At 44.8% G+C, this 20,880-nt stretch overlaps 1 protein-coding gene across 7 annotated transcripts in view; it reads left to right on the top strand.

Moving 5' to 3' along the window:
* LOC120048326 (MAP7 domain-containing protein 1-like) overlaps nucleotides 1–12,369 on the top strand; it is a 64,781-nt gene extending 52,412 nt beyond the window's left edge. For 6 of the 7 annotated variants that reach the window (XM_038994213.1, XM_038994212.1, XM_038994217.1 and 3 more), the window contains 7 exons: nucleotides 1,815–1,995; nucleotides 4,326–4,430; nucleotides 6,083–6,133; nucleotides 6,226–6,286; nucleotides 8,021–8,093; nucleotides 9,187–9,422; nucleotides 11,168–12,369. In XM_038994213.1, coding sequence (XP_038850141.1) covers nucleotides 1,815–1,995; nucleotides 4,326–4,430; nucleotides 6,083–6,133; nucleotides 6,226–6,286; nucleotides 8,021–8,093; nucleotides 9,187–9,422; nucleotides 11,168–11,178 — 718 coding nt within the window. In that variant the 3' untranslated portion in view covers nucleotides 11,179–12,369. Of the gene's footprint in view, nucleotides 1–1,814; nucleotides 1,996–4,287; nucleotides 4,431–6,082; nucleotides 6,134–6,225; nucleotides 6,287–8,020; nucleotides 8,094–9,186; nucleotides 9,423–11,167 lie in introns of those variants that run through there. The other variant, XR_005477001.1, reaches the window with a different exon arrangement.
* The last annotated feature ends 8,511 nt before the right edge of the window (nucleotides 12,370–20,880 follow it).

Raw genomic sequence — 20,880 nt, 5'->3', positions numbered from 1 at the left:
CTATACTGTTACACTGGCAATACTAAAGTGCCTATAAGAACATCCAATAGTCAAAGGTATATGAAATACAAATGGTATAGAGAGAAATAGTCCTATAATAACTACAACCTAAAACTTCTTACCTGGGAATATTGAAGACTCATGTTAAAAGGAACCACCAGCTTTCACATGTTCTCATGTTCTGAGCAAGGAACTTAAACGTTAGCTTTTTTACATGGCTTACTTTCTTCTCCAACACTTTGTTTTTGCATTATTTAAACCAAATTGAACATATTTCATTATTTATTTGAGGCAAAATTGATTTGATTGATGTATTATATTAAGTTAAAATAAAAGTGTTCATTCAGTATTGTTGTAATTGTCATTATTACAAATAAATACATTTTAAAAAATCGGCCGATTAATCGGTATCCGCTTTTTTTGGTCCTCCAATAATCGGTATCGGTATCGGCGTTGAAAAATCATAATCGGTCGACCTCTAGTTCACATACTTTTTCTTGCCACTGTACATAAGTATTCAGACCCTTTACTCAGTACTTTGTTGAAGCACCTTTGGCAGCGATTATGACGCTACAATCTTTGCACACCTGTATTTGGGAAGTTTCTCCCATTCTTCTCTGCAGATCCTCAAGCTTTGTCACGTTCGATGGGGAGCGTTGCTACACAGCTATTTTCAGGTCTCTCCAGAGATGTTCAATTGGGTTCAAGTCCGAGCTCTGGCTGGGCCACTTGAGGACAGTCAGAGACTTGTCCCGAAGCCACTCCTGCGTTGACTTGGCTGTGTGCATAAGGTCGTTGTCCTGTTGGAAGGTGAACCTTCTCCCCAGTCTGAGGCCCTGAGCTCTCTGGAGCAGGTTTTCATTAAGGACCTCTCTGTACTTTTCTCCGTTAATTTTTCCCTTGATCCTGACTAGTCTCCCATTCCTTGCCGCTGAAAAACATCCCCGCAGCATCATGCTGCCACCGCCATGCTTCACCGTAGGGATGGTGCCAGGTTTCCTCCAGACGTGACACTGCCATTCAGGCCAAAGAGTTCAATCTTGGTTTCATCAGACCAGAGAATCTTGTTTCTCATGGTCTGAGAGTCTTTAGGTGTCTTTTGGCAAACTCCAAGCGGGCTGTCATGTGCCATTTACTGAGGAATGGCTTCCATTTGGCCACTCTACCATAAAGGCCTGATTGGTGGAGTGCTGCAGAGATGGTTGTCCTTCTGGAAGGTTCTCCCATCTCCACAGAAGAACTCTATAGCTCTGTCAGAGTGATCATTGGGTTCTTGGTCACCTCCCTGACCAAGGCCCTTCTCCCCCGATTGCTCAGTTTGGCCGGGCGGCCAACTCTAGGAAGAGTGTTGGTGGTTTCAAACTTCTTCCATTTAAGAATTATGGAGGCCACTGTGTTCTTGGACCTTCAATGCTGCAGAAATGTTTTGGTACCCTTCCCCAGATCTGTGCCTCGACACAATCCTGTCTCGGAGCTCTACAGACAATTCATTCAACCTCATGGCTTGGTTGTAGCTCTGACATGCACTGCCAACTGTGGGACCTTATATAGACAGGTGTGTGCCTTTCCCCAAATTAAAAATAAATACATTTTAGAATAAGGCTGTAACATAACAAAATGTGTAAAAAGTCAAGGGGTCTGAATACTTTCTGAAGGCACTGTACATTTGTAAATGAGCCTATGTTTTGATTGGTATAGTGGTTGTCGATACATAATAGGTTGTATTGCTCGCTATACTCATGGCGACACAGCGAAGGTGGGGAAGAGACTGTATTATAGTTAGGATTGCTAAATGCTTGTCATCCTTTGCTCAGGGTCCTGCGAGAGGAGCGTAAGCTGCGGGAGGCGGAGGAGAGCAAGCGCAGAGAGGAGGAGGCGCGCCTCATGGCTGAGGAGCAGCGCCTGAGAGACGAGGCCCAGCGTGTGGATGAGGAGAAGGAGGCGCAGGAGAGAGCCAGGGCAGAGCAGGAAGAGAATGAGCGCCTACAGAAACAGGTGAACAAGCACCCCCAACTGCCAGCAGACAGAGGGAGCTAGTCTACACACACATAGGGGGGGCTAGTCTACACACACATAGGGGGGGCTAGTCTACACACACAGAGGGGGGGCTAGTCTACACACACAGAGGGGGGGCTAGTCTACACACACAGAGGGGGAGCTAGTCTACACACACAGAGGGGGAGCTAGTCTACACACACAGAGGGGGAGCTAGTCTACACACACAGAGGGGGGGCTAGTCTACGCACACAGAGGGAGCTAGTCTACACACATAGAGGGGGCTAGTCTACACACACAGAGGGGGAGCTAGTCTACACACACAGAGGGATCTAGTCTACACACACAGGAGGCTAGTCTACACACACAGAGGGGGCTAGTCTACACACATAGAGGGGGCTAGTCTACACACACAGAGGGGGAGCTAGTCTACACACACAGAGGGGGGCTAGTCTACACACACAGAGGGAGCTAGTCTACACACACAGAGGGGGAGCTAGTCTACACACACAGAGGGGGAGCTAGTCTACACACACAGAGGGGGAGCTAGTCTACACACACAGAGGGGGAGCTAGTCTACACACACAGAGGGGGAGCTAGTCTACACACACAGAGGGAGAGCTAGTCTACACACACAGAGGGAGAGCTAGTCTACACACACAGAGGGGGAGCTAGTCTACACACACAGAGGGGGAGCTAGTCTACACACACAGAGGGGGAGCTAGTCTACACACACAGAGGGGGAGCTAGTCTACACACACAGAGGGGGAGCTAGTCTACACACACAGAGGGGGGGCTAGTCTACACACACAGAGGGGGGGCTAGTCTACACACACAGAGGGGGGGCTAGTCTACACAAACAGAGGGGGGGCTAGTCTACACACACAGAGGGGGGGCTAGTCTACACACACAGAGGGAGCTAGTCTACAGACACAGAGGGATCTAGTCTACACACACAGAGGGGGCTAGTCTACACACACAGAGGGGGCTAGTCTGCATAAACAGAGGGGGCTAGTCTGCATAAACAGAGGGGGCTAGTCCACACACACAGAGGGGGCTAGTCTACACACACAGAGGGGGGGGGGCTATTCTACACACACAGAGGAAGGGGGGCTAGTCTACACACACAGAGGGGGCTGTGTCTGTCCATCTTTCTGTCCGTCTGTCCGTCTGCTTTTCTTATTGTCCACCTGCTTTGTGACAGAGAGCCTTCTGTAACCCTGTCTGTATTTAACACCCTCTCTGTCCCATATCACTACTTTAGCCAAGTTTGTCATCTACCTGACCTCATTTGATAAGGCATATCTCATAATCAACCTTGTTTCGTATATTTGTTCAAATCACTTTCAACCAATGTGATTTGTCGTTAGCATCGGTCAATATTTTCCTAATGGCCACAGACATTGACATTAATGCACATTGAATGGCCCCTTTCACTTTTTGGAGATCAGCACAAAAGGCCTGAGTCTGTTTGACTCACTGTCGACTTCCTGTATTTACCAATGGTTTTAGCGCTGTTGCTCAGGAGCAGTCGAGCTCTAGGACCCCGAGGAACAGACGTCAGTCAGTTAACCGGAAAACACTGTGATTCACAGAAGTGTTTGTTTGCAGTGTCAACATAGACTGTGTGATAGGAGATAGGAGTTGCCCCTGGGTTTGTGTGGTTTCTGTCCCTGTCTAAGTGGTTGTTTTCTCTGGCTGGCGACCCTATGATACCGTCTAGTGCGTTGTCAGTGAAGTGTCTTTCGTCGTTTCAATAATTATGTATTTAAAAAATACAGTAGCCTAGAAAGGGTATTGTGTTCAATGACAGGTGTAATACAATGACAAAATTCTCACAATGCTGAAAATGTTCACTTCTACTACTACAAAAAGATAGTATTTCCTGTAGTTTTATACAGTCACTATCTCCCTCAGTATATATAACGTATATACAACAACACTATTGGTCGTAGTAGCATGTTATTAGCGTTGTAAAATCCATACAATTAAATAGAACACTAGAATGGACATTGGCATCCCAGCAGTGTGACTAAAAGGGTTGTCATCTTGGTCAGTAATATAATGTATCTCTATGGTAACCCTTACGGATTTCACATGAATTTCACATGTGATCCCATGTGAAGTGTTCCAAAAAACACACTTTCATGTGATCTTATGTGAAGCTAATGTGATAACACGTGACAACATGTAAAGCAACGTGTGATAACATGAAACCACACACGTGTAAACATGTGACCACGTGTAAAGTGTTCCAAAAACACATGTGAATTTTTTTTCTTTTTCTGTAAGGGAAGAGCATACCACATTGTAATCTGTATGCTTTCCAGAGAGAGGAGGCTGAGGCTAAGGCCAAGGAGGAGGCCGAGAAACAGCGTCTGGACAGAGAGAAACACTTCCAGAAGGAGGAGCAGGAGAGACTGGAGAGGAAGAAGGTAAGAAAAGATCCAATGCATTCATTCTACTACATGAGTGTACCCCACCAGTGTCCTCTCTACCCTGGTATCCATATCTGTGCTGTGTAGCCAACTCCTATTTAATTCCAGCCATTGTCATGCCAAAGGAGTTGGTAAGACAGCATAAACAGACTGTTTCTGCGCTATTGCCATCTCCTTATGGAATTGTCATGCCAAACAGACTGGCAGACTACTGTATTTATTCTGTGCTGCCTGTACTGTACATATTCCAAAGGTACAGAGTGAAATGTTTAGTGTACATTACAGTAAGCTCACACGGGGCCTTATTCAATCAAAACTGTTATTATTGCGGGATCAGTCAAAAATAACATTGTTCTAGTAGCAACAGGAAAGCATGCTTGATTTTGCTTCTAATTCCGTTTATTTTTGTTTCACACTCTTTAGACCAGGATTTGTTGAAGATAATATCGACTTTCACATTCTTGCCGCCAAAAAGAATGACGTTGTTGGCTTTTCCTGGCTACTTGTTTTGATTTAATAGGGCTTACAGTCTCTATTTGTGTGAGCGGAAGGCTATATACTAGGTCCAAGACCCCAGGCTAGATATTAACAGTAATGATGGAGAGTGAGTCCTAACTGGCCCAGTTCAGTATGCTGCCCAGGGTTTTGTGTTCTGCCCTCACCTGGTGTACCACCCGCAGTCACACCATGCTGCAACCTGCTAAGTCTGCTCTCTCTCCCTCTTGCTCTTTCTTTTGCTCTTACTCACCCTCTCCTTTCCTTTCTGTCTGTCTCTTGTCCTCCACCTTCATCCCTCGCTCTCCCATTCTCATTATTTCTCTACCCCTCTCTCTCTCTGTCTGTTTCTCTCCCTCTCCCTCTTTCTTTCCCTCTCTCCCTTCTCTCTCTCTCTCTTTCACTCTCTCCTCATCTCCCTCTTTTTTCCCATCTCTTATCTGAGGCTGTCAGCCAAAGCAGCTCCACATCGTGTGTTGAGCCAGGCTCTAGTGGTATTACTGCACAAGAACAGTATGTCCTCTACCCAAACCACTGCTTAGTCACACGCCTCTGCACACTGCTCCACAGCTGCTCTTACATACCTGACTGAGTATGGATTCTGTGTTCTGTGGAAGCTCGCTCACACACACATGAATGCATGGACGCACACCGACGCACACACACCAGTGGAGGCTGCTGAGGGGAGGACGGCTCATAATAATGGCTGGAACGGAACACATGGAATGGCATCAAACACATGGAAACCATGTGTTTGATGTATTTTATACCATTCCACTAATTCCGCTTCAGCCATTACCACGAGCCCGTCCTCCCCAATTAAGGTGCCACCAACCTCCTGTGACACACACACACGGATCACCTAACTCTCCACTTTACTCTCCACTGGCATATCTGTATGTTTTACTTGATTTATGGCAGGTAGTTCTTCCCTTAGCATCATGGTTATCTTGTACCAGGTAAGATTTGGGTGTTGTTTTAGCTGTTCGGTGCCAACAAGGAGTCCATTGTGATTAAGTTACTGCACATTTACTGTATTACTCTGTGATTCAACCCATGGAGACTGAGTACATCATCTGCACCCTCCACCTTGTTAACATTCTCAGTGTATTCCCTCTCTCTGACCATTGTCACCTTTGTGCCTTCTTCCTTAGCGTCTCGAGCAGATCATGAAGAGGACACGCAAGACAGACGGAGGGGAAAAGGTACTTTTGTTGAAAAGGCACAGTGGCAATGCCTTTGCAACATTGGCTCGGTTTAAAATACATGTAACACGTGATAATCTATCTCTCTATAGAAAGACACCAAGTCCCCACCTCCCTCCCAAGTCAATGGCAAAGAGGCCGAGAGCAGCAAAGGTAAGCAGAAAATGAAATGCAGCGTAAACCGGCGTCCATCTTTGTTCATTATATTGCTCTTGTGTTCAGGAAATCGCTGTTTGGACTCGGACTCAAACGATTAGTCTCAATTAATCCTGAAAGGAAATGTATTCATTTATATCATCAATGATATCTGGGGGGAACGGATTCAAACATCAGTGTGCTGTGTCCCTGGTCCTTTTCCGGCCTGTGTTTCACTGCCACATTAATGGAGAAGTTTAATCCCACTGGGCACAGACGTCAATTCAACGTCTATTCCACGTTCGTTCAACGTTGATTCAACCAGTGTGTGCCCAGTGGGATAATTTGGCTTCTTTGATTGGATGGCTGTATCAGTCTTAATGTTAACTTTGACATTTGTTCACTCAAAATCAAAATCAAAATCCCCATTGCCTACATTGCCAAATTCCAAGTTACACACCCATAACTTAAGGTAGGATTTAGCTGACTGTGTGTTGTTTACGTTTAGGCCCGATATATAGGATTAAGAGAAGTAGCTCACTGATCTATTCCCTACCTCTTCCTATATAATAGGAATCTTATTGATTTAGAATGGAGGGACTGAACTTCTACTTTTCACCCCTACTGTTTAGCTTCAGTACTTTGTCAAGTCAAGTTCATCTAAGCCATTTGTAGCTACTAAAATACCCGTTTCGTAAGAGCTCGCAAACAGTAAAACAATATAAACATACATGTGAACATGCAGAGTCAAAAAGAGTCAATGTAAATATGCAGCACAATTATCTCATTAGACTAGGCTAAAAGCATGAATTAAATAAATATGTAGTGCTGCTCGTAAAGTGCTATAGTTACGGACAAAATGGATAAAAGGATAAAACGGGTCCATGAACAGTCCCTGTCCTCCCTCCTGATATTTAGAATGTTTGTCTTAGGTTTCATCGCCGTCTTCATTATGTTCCCTTTTCATATGAAGACTATTTAATACTATTGTTAGAATCCCAGCCCCACTGCTTTCATTTAGGACAGTATAACCCATGTGTGTGCTTATTGTTTTCAGTCCAAACCCAGTCTGGGGGCTTTTCAGTTTCTGGGAATATCTTATGGCAGTGCATTGCATTTCAGGGTTGGCTTAATGACTGTAAATGGACCACTCACCACATTTAGCCCGTCAATTTAATTCCGTTTTATTCTATCTTTATTGTCGCGGCAGGGACAGTCACTGTGCATCCAGATGTACATAAGACACGATAAATACAGTGTTCACACGACAAAGAAAGACAAATATTACTCCTACTTATACAACCCCCATCCCCATTTGACCCCACACACACACACACAACATTTTCAGATGAGAAGGAAATGGGGATAGGGGATTTGAGTACATGTGGGCAGGATTCCCGTATGGTGGAAACCATTATTGGAGGCACTGATGTGGTGGGGAGTCCAGGCAAGTTGGCTGGCGTGGCTCCTCTTCAATCAGGCCTTTGGACATACTCACACAAACACACACTCACACGTGCGCGCACGCACCCGCATGCTCAAATACGGACGCACTAATACACACACACACACACACACACACACACTCTCACACAGCCACAGCCCAAGGATGTAATCATGAATCCAGCACTGGTTGGATCCATCCTGCATATTGTCATAGCACTGTCTGTGCTTGCTTCAGGGTGGCCCTGCGAACAGTGTGTGTGCTTGCACGTGCGTGTGTTTTACAGTGGATTTTATTTGTTTCCGCAGCCTCTGCTGACTACCAGCCAAGCCCAGAGATCAACAAGAATACAGAGAACGACCATAGTGGTTTGAGAGACAGGTAAGGTTAAAAAACCGTGTCCTCTATTTCCTCTTGTCCAAAATATCTATTAGAAATGTAAAATAGCAAGCCGTGCACTACCGTTATTACAAGACCACCATGAGCGCTAGAAAACAAGCAAACCAGAAATCAGCAGTATTGGATGCCTTTTTATTTGATACATTTTTTTTATTTCACCTTTATTTAACCAGGTAGGCCAGCTGAGAACAAGTTCTCATTTACAACTGAGACCTGTCCAAGATAAAGCAAAGCAGTGCGACAAAAACAACAACACAGAGTTACACATAAACAAACGTACTGTCAATAACACAATAGAAAAATCTATATACAGTGTGTGCAAATGTAGTAAGATTAGGGAGGTAAGGCAATAAATAGGCCCTAGTGGCGAAATAATTACAATTTAACATTAGCACTGGAGTGATAGATCTGCAGATGATGATGTGCAAGTAGATACTGGGGTGCAAAAGAGCAAAAATAAATAACAATATGGGGATGAGGTAGTTGGGTGGGTTATTTACAGATGGGCTGTGTACAGTTGCAGTGATCGGGTAAGCTGCTCTGACAGCTGATGCTTAAAGTTAGAGAGGGAGATATACAACTCCAGCTTCAGTGATTTTTGCAGAGAACTGGAAAGAAAGTTGTCCAAAGGAGGAGTTGGCTTTGGGGATGACCAGTGAAATATACCTGCTGGAGCGCGTGCTACAGGTGGCCTTCTAATCAAGACGTGGGCCGATTTGTATAGTTTCAAATCACAAAATGAAACAGAGAGTCTCAGTACATAGGCTTTCAGTAGAAAAATAGAGATATTGTTTATTTATCTATTGAAATATGTTTTTTGTTCTTGAGGGGTAGTGTAATATAAGGTTTGAGGTCTTCAGTTAGCCACTGAGGGCAGACCAGGGTTGTATTCAGTGATGTGAAACGTTATGAATGTTGCTGTCATCGTTCTATCTATCTGACAATAATTTCTGTTCTACGTTATAGCTACAGTATAATGTTACATCTTCCTGAACAGGCCCGAGGGGAAAATCTGCAACTGAACCACTTGGGGCCGTAGTCCTTTTGTCTGTAACCATGTTTCACCCTCCCACAGCTCCACGGTCCATGTGGTCAACGGTGTCCAGCCTGCCAGACACGAGAATGGCCTGTCTAGCAAGGGGGACACCGCACACTTTGAGGAGGTCATCCAGCTAGCCAATCAAGGCAACAGCAGCAACGGGGGGAGGGAGAAATCAGAGAGTGACATGCCCACTGAACCAATCCTGGCCTTTGAAAGTGATGAGCCCTTCCTGAAAAAAGTGGGCCCCATGAAGCCTCAGCATGTCGCAGGTACATAGACAGAGAGAGAGGGAACTCCAAGGGCCGGTTTCCTGGACACCGATTATGCTTAGTCTTGGACTAAAATGCATTTGAATAGAGAATCTCCATTGAACTTGCTTTTCAGTCTAAGACTAGGCTTAATCTGTGTCTTGGAATCTGTTTCTTGGAAACCGCCCTCAAATGACATCATAACCTAATAATATTGTATCAGCTGTGCCAATATTATCCAGGGATTCAAGCAAGGAATCTTATCTGAGTATCCTCAACCCCTGACAGTGTTCTTAACTATAGATTAAGCTGGGGTTCAAATACAGCAGTAATAATGGCCTCGCATCTGCTCTGGCGGTTGACTTTTCACATTAGGGCCAGGGTTCACAACGTGCCACAAAGAGGCGCCATGGGTTCGTAGTGTTGTCCTTGGCAACGAAGACCCGTCCGACTGAGCCGGTCGGTTTAGTGTCGTCTCAGATGCAAGTCGTCACCCGTGCGTACGTGAGTGTCCCTAGGGAAAGAGAGGGGGAGAGAAAGGGAGGTAGAAGGTGGCAGGGGGAATCCTCCAGCCCCCAGAGTGCCTAAGGTGACACAGAGAGGCGGAGGGAGTGAGGTATCTTAATACTGACTGCTTTCACTCCCAGAGCTCCGGTCGCTAGGCTCAACACTCAGTGTCAAATTCCCTGAGTGTTGGGGAGCTAGCTAGCTGCCAGGAATGGAAACAGGACCCCGGCACAGTTATGTACCCCCGTCACCCTCACCCCCCTCCCCACGGCGGGGTCAGCATTACTGCCCCTCGCCCCTCCACCCTCCCCCTAGGGCTTAGTCCCCACCTGTCAGCCTGCCAGCAGGTCATACATTATATCCAAAGCAAACAGAAGAGGGTCACCCGGCTGCAGAGCTACAGCCAGACGAGCTCCGACAATATGACCCACTTTTATCCGAGTGAATTCACTCTGCCACTCACACTGCCTTCAAGTCACAGTCTTTCACAAGTTAACATCACATTTCTAATCTGCCCTGTCTGCATACCCCGCACTCTCTTACCATGATGACTTGGAGGGGTTATTTGGTTTATGGCCGTGGGGCTGGGGGTTTGTGACTGGGGAGATTAATGTATCGACACTGATTGAATGTTATGATGTAATTCCATAGATTGGGAATCGGGGACATGTTTATTTCTAAACATACCACCGGGGGCTAGTTCAAATGGCGATATTTGTGAGCTAGTGTGGTGGACCGTTTAGCTGCCTGACAGGTGCCTCTGTCAATCTATTGCTACTGTTAGCATCAATCACACTGTGTTTATCACACTCGTAGCGCCAGCTAGCTATCACTCACTCACATGATGGGCGACTGAATGGTCGTTGATGGTCCGTCATTAAAAGGAGTCAGGATTCTGCCTGGAGCCTCTGGTGCTTGGTTTGATTAGCCTCTTCATTTCCCTATAAAAACAGGCCTATAAAACCTTATGGGTTCATGCCCTTTGTGACATGCACTCAGGACCTTTTAAAATGTAGTCATGTTGCCAGGTCAAGGGTTTATAAGCCTCGTCTTTAGCATGGTCAGTGAGGGTGGGTCCTCCTCACACATTTTACAAATGCTCAAATTGGCGACCATTTTGGCTCACCATTCAGATGGCGCATTCAGAACGGCTCTAAATGGACACCATTTTGGATCTCTGGTGTTTTTTCTTGTTGTGTGGTGTATCACTGTGTTGAAACTGACCCTCATCTTGTCCTCTCCGTTTATTATCTCTCCAGAGGTCCTGTGAGGTGTGCCACTCACAAAGGCGATTCTTAGCCCCCCCCCCCCCCCCCCCCCCCACCCCACCCACCTTCCCGAATCCAGCCTCCACTCGTACGGGTAGAGGGCCCCCCTCTTCCCGAAGGTGCACATCCCCTATGACCTGTGCCAAACCAATCACAGACTGCTTTCTAGGCCCAAAAAAACATAAACTTTCCCTGGGAAAAGGGCAGAAGAAGATGAAGAAGAAGCAACAACTCTGCATTCTGCAAAAAAGACACAAGCAAAACACAAAAACAGGACATGACGTCATCGCCACCCGACAGGGTGCATCAGTGTTACCATTTGTAGATGGTAGAAGATATCGCGGCATCAATTCTTCCACAGCAGTATCATCCATGGTAGATTTCAGTAGCCCTGGGGGTGAAAAATACACATTTGACACAAATGAGTAATTGGTGTTATTATTATGCTGACGAGTTGAAAGAGAAGTGAGTTGGCTTTTTGTTTCTACTGTTTAGTTTATTTAAGAGAAATGGGTACAGTTGTATGTGAATAATGTAAATGAAAACTTGAGAGTTGGACTAAATGAGGGAGAGTGGTCTGTGGAATAAATTGTGTGTGAATTTATGAAAGGAATCCCAATGTTTACTTAACTCCTGCCTTTCAAGGTTTCCCCAGTAACTAATATGTATTGGAAACGTAATGATATGGTCTCTATAAACGTATTTGTAAATGTTCTGTAAATGGAGCTACACTGCAAATAGAATGTCTCCAAAATACTGAAGAAGACGTTTGACAACGTTTTGACAATGTAAGAATTACATTGTTGCAGCACAGCGTCAGCTGTCTCCAAGGAGCGCTATAGAAATGAACAAGGGATCAGTTGAACGAAAAACAGCACACGCATGGGTACTCCAGATTCAGGATTGGTAAGCCTTGGGTCAAATCAGTGATCCATTCAGTTTAATCAGTGTTGAAACAGAATGTACACAAGGGCATTCCATCCCACTATTTTAAAAATCAGTGCAGTTTAGTTTTTTTCTAAACCTGAGCAAGAAGCACGATATGCTGCCACCTCCATCGAAATTCCACAGATTCGAATGTGTTTGAAAATGAAATGCTGGTGTGTGTATATGCTATAAATATATTCCGTTGTGTATTGAAGGGTCAAAGGGAGTATCGGGAGTCTTATTAAAGAGAACATTGTTGTCCAGTAGTCTGTGGTTTAGTTTTCCTTATTTATTTTTTATTTTTCTTGTCTTTTGTATATAGTCTGTCCACAATCTGGATGGATGAGATTTGGAATGACACTCGAAACCAGCAAAAATACGACCAAGAAAACACTGTTGTTAAAAAACTGGCGAGACCAGGCTGAAAAGACAGACACACTGTAGACTATGTTTAGGTTGAATGTGCTCATCGATTCTCTTAATGTCCGTCATTTATCAGAAACACACAAATCGGACATATTTCCCCCTTTTAAGCTGGCCTTCAAAGTCCAATGCCAACTCATTTAGACACGCTGTTGACAGCCTGAGCAACAAAATACAATGCCACAACCACCAGCAAACCAGATCTGGAGATGGTTTTGAGAGAGTCTCTCTCTCTCTCTCTCTATCTTTTAGGGGGGTACAGTGACTTAGCTCAGCTGTCCCCTTCAATTTGGTATTCTTTTCCCAAAACCCAGTGGGTGTTCATGCCTCCCATGCTCTTACCCCATCACTGCTCCCACATACTGGTGGTGAGAGGGGGCTGACAATGTTGATGAACGCTCGCCATTTGCTGTTTCGCCATTCGTTTTCCATGCAAAGCAGCCGGACTATATTACCAGCACGATTTATGTCCCTCCGCTCCCCAACGTAAACGCATGCAGTACTGATCATCACGCGTAACTCTCATTTGACTAATTTGACTTATAACTGCTAATGCACCTTGGCGAGTCTAATGACTAATGACTATGACTTAATGCTAGACACTAATGGACTTGGCTAGGGAGAAGTATGTTTGACTTATTACCCCAAACACAGAGGTGCCTTCCCCGCACTACTGGTGTGTTTAGAAGTCACTGTAATGTTTTGAGAATCTCTTCTCTATCTTTGAATCACATTTAGTTTGGTTACTCGGGTATGGCCTGATTCATGTCTTGGAACAATGACGTAATGGTTTTCTTATTGACTTAACTTCCCCTGTGTAGTTGGATCAGTGAATATTGATAGAATGTTACGTGTCCCTGTAGAGTATAAACTAGATGGCTCGTCTTTTTATGAGCACATGATCTAACCGTATAAATCTTATCTCACTTGGATAACATCTAGCTGACTGACGCAGTTGCTTAGATTAGTAGTCACTATAGTCACTATAAAATCTATTTAACAGCTGTATTCATCCGGCCCAGCAGAGGGCAGCCCAGCAACACAGAGGTGTCAAACCACAGATCACATTTGCCCACACATGTTCACTCTCTCAGACCGCTCTCTCAGTCAGTGGAGGCCAGTGGGAGGAGCTATAGGAGGATGGACTCATTGTAATGGTTGGAATGGAATGGAGTCAAATGTGGTTTCCATACGTTTGATACCGTTCCATTTATTCCATTTCAGCCATTACAATGAGCCCGTCCTCCTATAGCTCCTCCCGCCAGCCTCCATTGCTCTCAGTCAATGGTGTAGCCTACCAGCGAAACCAGAGAAAGACAGTGTGTGTCATAGAGAGATAGCGATTCACACATTCAAATCCCAAACATATCTAAAAGACAGTCATTCAATAGAAATGTTATAGTCATAGTCAAGCTTTAGTGTGTTCCCTCTCTTCATCCACTTAGTCAAGAACCAGTTTGCCCATAGTGCTGCCTAGAGGGTGAGGGGCACTATTTTTAGGCGGATGTCAGCAGACAAGTAATGAGTAATGGACGGGGCAGTGGGCAATGCCAAGGTGCTGAATGAATTCTCAGAGAATGGAGGGTGAAAAGAGGAGAAGGTATGTGTGTGTGTGTGTGTGTGTGTGAGAGAGAGAGAGAGAGAGAGAGAGTGTGGTGTGGTGTGTGTGTGTGAGAGAGAGAGTGTGTGTTCGTTAGATTTACGAGGCTCTGACGGACATGGAGCAGGATAAAGGTGCCTGTCGGTCAGAGTTAGGGCATGCCACTCACACTCCTGGGATAGCAGGGCTGGGTGACATAGTGGCGGTGCAGATTTGGCAACATCACTTTGATCTATCGGTCTATTATCTCCTCATCAGGGGACGGAGAGCTGCCCGGCCGGCCTGCTGATAGGTGTACTGGAGATGTTGCCATATCAACCCTATTCTTAGATCACATTCCTGTTCACAGGGTGGAGAGGCCATAAGAGTTAGCCTTATAGAGTACGGTAAAACAGGAATTAACAGAGCTAATTCAGTCCTCTATGACTTTGCTTGTCATTTTATCTGGGTATTCTCAGACAAACATTGGTTGTCTGTTATTCTACCATTACCTATCCAACTACTGTAAAAAGCCTGATGCCTTTGGCAGTCATGTCTACCTCTGCCTCACTTCCCATTCACGACGTGGTGCAACTTGCGTCCGCTGTTGTTCTTGTCGTAAACCCCCTGCACCTTTTGACCCGTGGAATCTTGTAAACGGTGTGGAAGCGCAAATGTGTCGTCTGTGACTGCCGGATTTAACGAGGTAGACAGGTCAGTGAGGGGTCAAGCCATGCCTGCATCTGAACCATGAAAAACCCTAGAGAGACCACACACACACACACACACACACACACACACACACACACACACACACACACACACACTCCCACTCCCCTAATACAGTACATTGCACCCCCCTTTATCTGCTCAGCAACAACAACAGGATCCCTTAACACAGCTGCTATCTGATGGCAACACATTACTGGCAGGCCACAGAAAGGCAGGCACTCCAAATAAGCCCATTTCTTTATCCCTGGAGGTGCTGTACCACCTCCAAGTTGACCTGGCCTCTCAACTGCTCTGACGAGAGACAAGGGTTTCTAACAGCTGCCCCAAACCCCATCACACACACACACACACACACACACACACACACACACACACACACACACACACACACACACACACACACACACACACACACACACACACACACACACACACACACACCAGAACCTATCACCTCCCTACAGTGCCTGTTGTTATGGAGTTGCTGTTTGGGAGGTCTCAGGGCCCACATCCCATGGGGGTGGCCCAACCACAGTGGTCACAAAGTAGCTGACTCTAGAAAGGTGGAGCATTGACACAACTTTTGGAGTTCATTTTCATGCAGGCACATTCTTGGGCACTCTTTGATGAGGAGTGTGGACCTCTGGGGTTGATGTATGGAGTGGACCCTCGGGTTCTTATGGCCTCTGACCAATCCTTTGGAATTAATTTTCACTCAGGCATTTCCTTGGGCCACTCTTTGATGAGGACCCCCTGGGTTGATGTAGAGTGGTGTGGGCCCTCGAGTCCTTTAGGTCTGTGACAATCGGCACACACATTGCAGTCCTCTGAAGAAATGCAATGTTCCCTTTTGGTGCACGACATTGTGAATACAAGCATATTGGTGATAAGTTAGAACAGACAGGTGTTGAGAAGGGAAGCATATGCTGTATAGATACAGTACGAGTCAAAAGTTTGGACACACCTACTTATTCAATGGTTTTTCTTTATTTTTACTATTTTCTACATTGTAGAATGAAATAACACATATGGAATCATATAGTAAACAGAAAAATGTTTAAAAAATCTAAATATATTTTAGATTTTAGATTCTTCAAAGTAGCCACCCTTTACCTTGATGACAGCATTGCACACTCGTGGCACTCTTCTCTCAATCAGCTTCACCTGGAATGCTTTTCGACACAGTCTTGAAGGAGTTCCTACATATGCTGAGCACTTGTTGGATGCTTTTCCTTCACTCTGCAATCCAACTTATCCCAAACCATCTCAATTCGGTTGAGGTCGGGTGATTGTAGAGGCCAGGTCATCTGATGCAGCACTCCATCACTCTCCTTCTTGATGCAGCACTCTCCTTCTTGGTCAAATAGCCCTTACACTGCCTGGAGGTGTGTTGGGTCATTGTCCTGTTGAAAAACAAATGAATGTCCCACTAAGCGCAAACCAGATGGGATGGCGTATCGCTGCAGAATGCTGTGGTAGCCATGCTGGTTAAGTGTGCCTTGAATTCTAAATAAGTCACAGACAGTGTCACCAGCAAAGCACCCCCACAACATCACAACTCCTCTTCCATGCTTCACGGATGTAACCACACATGCGGAGATCATCCGTTCATCTACTCTGCATCTCACAAAGACACAGCGGACCAAAAATCTCAAATTTGGACTCATCAGACCAAAGGACAGATTTCCATTGGCCTAATGTCTATTGCTCATGTTTCTTTGCCCAAGTAAGTCTCTTCTTCATATAATCTACACATTATATGCATATCCTAGCTTCTGGGCCTGAGTTGCAGGCAGTTTACTTTGGGCACGCTTTTCATCCAAAATTCCGAATGCTGCCCCCTATCCTAAAAAAGTTAAAACATGGAAAATCATGCAGCTCATTAGTTCAGCAACACATTGTAATATGTCCCAATACACTTCTGTGGATCAAATTCAACCCACCAACGTAATCAATTAAGCAATAAATTATGTTTATACGTATAGTATACGTACAGTTCCATTTACAACCACGAAAAGCAATAGGCTACCATAAAAATAGAATGTAGGCTATCTATTTCTATGATGAAATATACCGATATGTTGCTATACCCATTTGGGTTCTTATATCACGCTATACCACAATAAAAATGTAAGTTCAAATGCTGAGACCATTGAGTGCTTTTGACCAAGAAGTAATCTGCAGTAACTGAGTATTCCAGCCACTCTCTTCCTATGAACCAGTTGCTACTAATTTTTTTTTTTTTTTTACAGAAAACCTGCGGCTAGGGTATGATTCTATAGGCTAAACTGGGCTGGCTCCTCTGTTCCAAGATCATCAGGAACAGTTGTAAGTGGAGCAGGCTGTGGAGCAATTATCTTGGCAGCACTAGTGGAAGGCTAGCTGGAGCTCGGCAGCATCATCATTGCTGGGCTCAGCGGAGGCCTCAGTGGTTTGATTTCTGATATCCATTGTGGCAGTGGCAGATTAGCTGGTTAGAGCGAAATAGGCTAATAACACTAACGCCTTTTACAGCTGGCTAAAAAGCTTACTAAACTCTGTAATGGTGGGGCGTGAGGCAGAGTTGAGTGAAGCAGCTTCAACTGTAAACTTGACCCCGTCCTTATAAATCTAAATCAAATATTACAGGCGGAGGCGTATCACGTTATTCACATAGCCTACCCTAGATGAGCAGCGTCATACCTAGCCACCCAGTGGCTTTCCATAGCCCCCCTATACATAAACATACACACTCTCCACGACGCTGATACAGCACAGATGCAGATTTCAGAAAATGTAAACTGAGGTGGCACAAGTTTCAACTGATGGGGCTAAGCCCCTTTTTGCCCCCTTGTGGAGCCCGGCTCGATGTGGTCACTGACTCTCTGCACCATATACCATGGTTCAATCAAGGAGTTCACGTCTCGGATTCAGTCGGTGACATAGCCTTGATTTGCTGGAGCTGTTTGTCTCTTAATTTCAGCGCTGACAGTGGACCCGGTTTACGACATCCCCAGCCGTTAGCCCAGCACAGCCTCGGGCTTCAATTTTGCCAGAGGCTGTGGTTATTTTCAGTTCCCAGGGATAGTTGGGTATCAACCATATTGCACTGCACATTAGTACTGTAGCAGGCTACTGTAACGACAACATAGGGAGCCGGGAAGCAGGTGCAGGTGGTGAGTTTAATAATAACAAACATAGAGTTACAAAACAAGAGCAGCGTCTGGACATGAAAACAGAACCTACACTGCCTGATGACTCAAGTAGGTGAGGGCTAAATTAAGGGAGAGTAATGAAGTCCAGGTGTGCTTAACGATGGGGAACAGCTGTGCGCAATGTGGGTTGCCAGGACTGGTGGTTAGTAGACCGGCGACGTCGAGCGCCGGAGGGAGGGTGCAGGAGTAGGCTTGACAGCTACAGTCATAGAAATATAATTACTACATATTGAGTGTACTGTCAAAATGCTGTGGTCTGAGGGACTTTTCTCATTCTAGTAATTCTATCTCTATTAATCCCATTGCACCTTCAGTAGCAGTCTACAATCATATAAATACTGTAGAATTACTGTTAAGTGTACCCATAAGTGTAATGTTCTAGGCATTCTATTTCTATGTCTACAGTAATAATGTGTTGCTGTAGGCTACTGTAGCACTGCCTCTTGGATGCCTTCCAATTAAGGAATAATGATGATGGCCAGATACATGTAAAGTAGAAAGGAGATTCTCCATGGCACAAGCCTGTGTTATTATTGGCTAGCTAAATCAGGCCCTCAGTACAAGGGCTATAATTCAGTGTAGTACAGGTGGACTCCCTACACAGTTTTCTGGGGAGCACCTGTAGTGTCTTCTTTTCCACTGGGTTACGCGAGGCAGCTCTGTAACGCACTACTTTTATCTAGTACAAGTTGTTTTTCATATCACCACCACCCAAATATAGCACTTAAATTGAAAAATACCCTGGATAGAAATGGTTTGAATGTTAAAACCATATGATCCAGTAGTTTAAACATTTCTCAAATGGTTTGAAAAACCTTTCAGGGTGTGAACTTTCAATTACCCTCGCTGTCCTTTAAACAAAATAAATAACATTTTCAAGACAATTATGTTACTGTATAATTTTACCTTCCTCCCTGTGGCCTGCTCAGTTCATGTTTCTAGACCAGCACTGAATCTTACCATTCTTAATTTATCCTCCATTGAAAAATTATTATATCAATGACCTCCGACCTCTCAGATCATAGTCAATTACTGCCAAGGGGTCAATAAGATGCGTGTGTCTGCGTGCATGTATGTGTATCCATGTGTGACATAGTGTTTGTGTGACATGTGAGAACAGCTGCTCTGGGACCCTGGAGAGTTTGAATGAGAAGGAGGGGAGTGGCGAAACAAATCTACCATACACCACGACAGTGGCCTCTGAGTTATCTCCTATTCGGTCTGATTTAAAGGACAATTCTATTCACAGAGTGACACCCACTTCTGGTTACCCACACTGACCTGCTGCTCACCTTACTGGGTCAGGTTAGACTCCCGGCAGGGGTGGGCAACTCCAGTCCTCGAGGTCCTGATTGGTGTCACACTTTTTCTCCATCCCTAGCAAACACAGCTAATCAAATTGCATTCTAAACTGAAGATCATGATTAGGTGATTATTGGAATCAGGTGTGTTAGCTGGGACGGGGGCAAAACTGTGACACCAATCAGGCCCTAGAGGACTGGATTTGGCCAGCCCTGGGAGGCTAAACTTAGCAAAGGGACAGGAAGTAGTCATGGTCATGACAGAAGTGGTGGTCAAGGCTTGCAGTATATTTGACAAGTTACTTTTCCAGTTGAGCAGCAAAGGAAATGTACTTCCTCAGAGTTGAGCACTTGAATAGTGAGCAGGCATGCTGTTTCTCTCATATTCAACTCTGAATGCCAGGTATTTCAATGGAACTGGAAGTACCTTCTATCTCCTTAACCACATCAGATTGAGCCCCTGGACCTTCCCCCCTGGGCACACACTGGTTGAATCAACATTTTCCATGTAATTTGTCAACATATTGTGACATGGAATCAGTGTGGGAAATACATTGGATAAAAAAAGTCATCAAACACTACTGTTTTCACCTCATTTCAACTGGTGTTGTAAACATTGAATGGGGATAAACTTCAACTTAAATACATTTACTTAACCTCACTAACAGGTTGTTCCATCAATCTAATTCCAACATAATCATCAGAACAATGCATACGTAGAAATTGCGTTGACGTTTCCACATAGAAACGTATTTTTTTTTCTCATTCTATATTCATTATACACTGCATATACAAAACATTAAGAACACCTGCTCTTCCCATGACATAGACTGATGAGGTGAATCCTGGTGAAAGCTATGATCCCTTATATCACTTGTTAAATCATTATAGATGAAGGGGAGGAGACAGGTTAAAGAAGTATTTTTAAGCCTTGAGACAATTGAGACATGGATTGTGTATGTGTGCCATTCAGAGGGTGAATGGGCAAGACCAAAGATTTAAGTGCCTTTTAAACGGGGTATGGTAGTAGGTGCCAGGCGCACCAATTTGTGTCAAGAACTGCAACGCTGCTGGGTTTTTCACGCTCAACAGTTTCCTGTGTGTATCAAGAAAAGGCCACCACCCAAAGGACATCCAGACAACTTGACACAACTGTGGAAAGCATTGGAGTCAACATGGGCCAGCATTCCTGTGGAACTCTTTCGACACCTTGTAGAGTCCATGGACCAACAAATTGAGGCTGTTTCCAGGGCAAAAGTGGAGGGTGCAACTCAACATTAGGAAGGTGTTCCTAAAGTTTGGTGAAATTATGTTGAATTTTATATTTAATTAGACATACAGTACCAGTCAAAAGTTTGGACACACCTACTCATTCAAGGTTTTTCATTATTTTTTTACTATTTTCTACATTGTAGAATAATAGTGAAGGCATCAAAACTTTGAACTAACACACATGGAGTCACGTAGTAACCAAAAAAGTGTTTAAGGGCTAGGCCCCTTTTTTCTCAATTTCCGCCTGATTGACGTGCCCAAAGTAAACTGCCTGTT

This window comes from Salvelinus namaycush, chromosome 5, assembly GCF_016432855.1.
Source record: "Salvelinus namaycush isolate Seneca chromosome 5, SaNama_1.0, whole genome shotgun sequence".
Classification (NCBI taxonomy): domain Eukaryota; kingdom Metazoa; phylum Chordata; class Actinopteri; order Salmoniformes; family Salmonidae; genus Salvelinus; species Salvelinus namaycush.
Note: the sequence above shows the minus strand (reverse complement) of the source record. Positions and strands in the feature narration are given on the sequence as shown.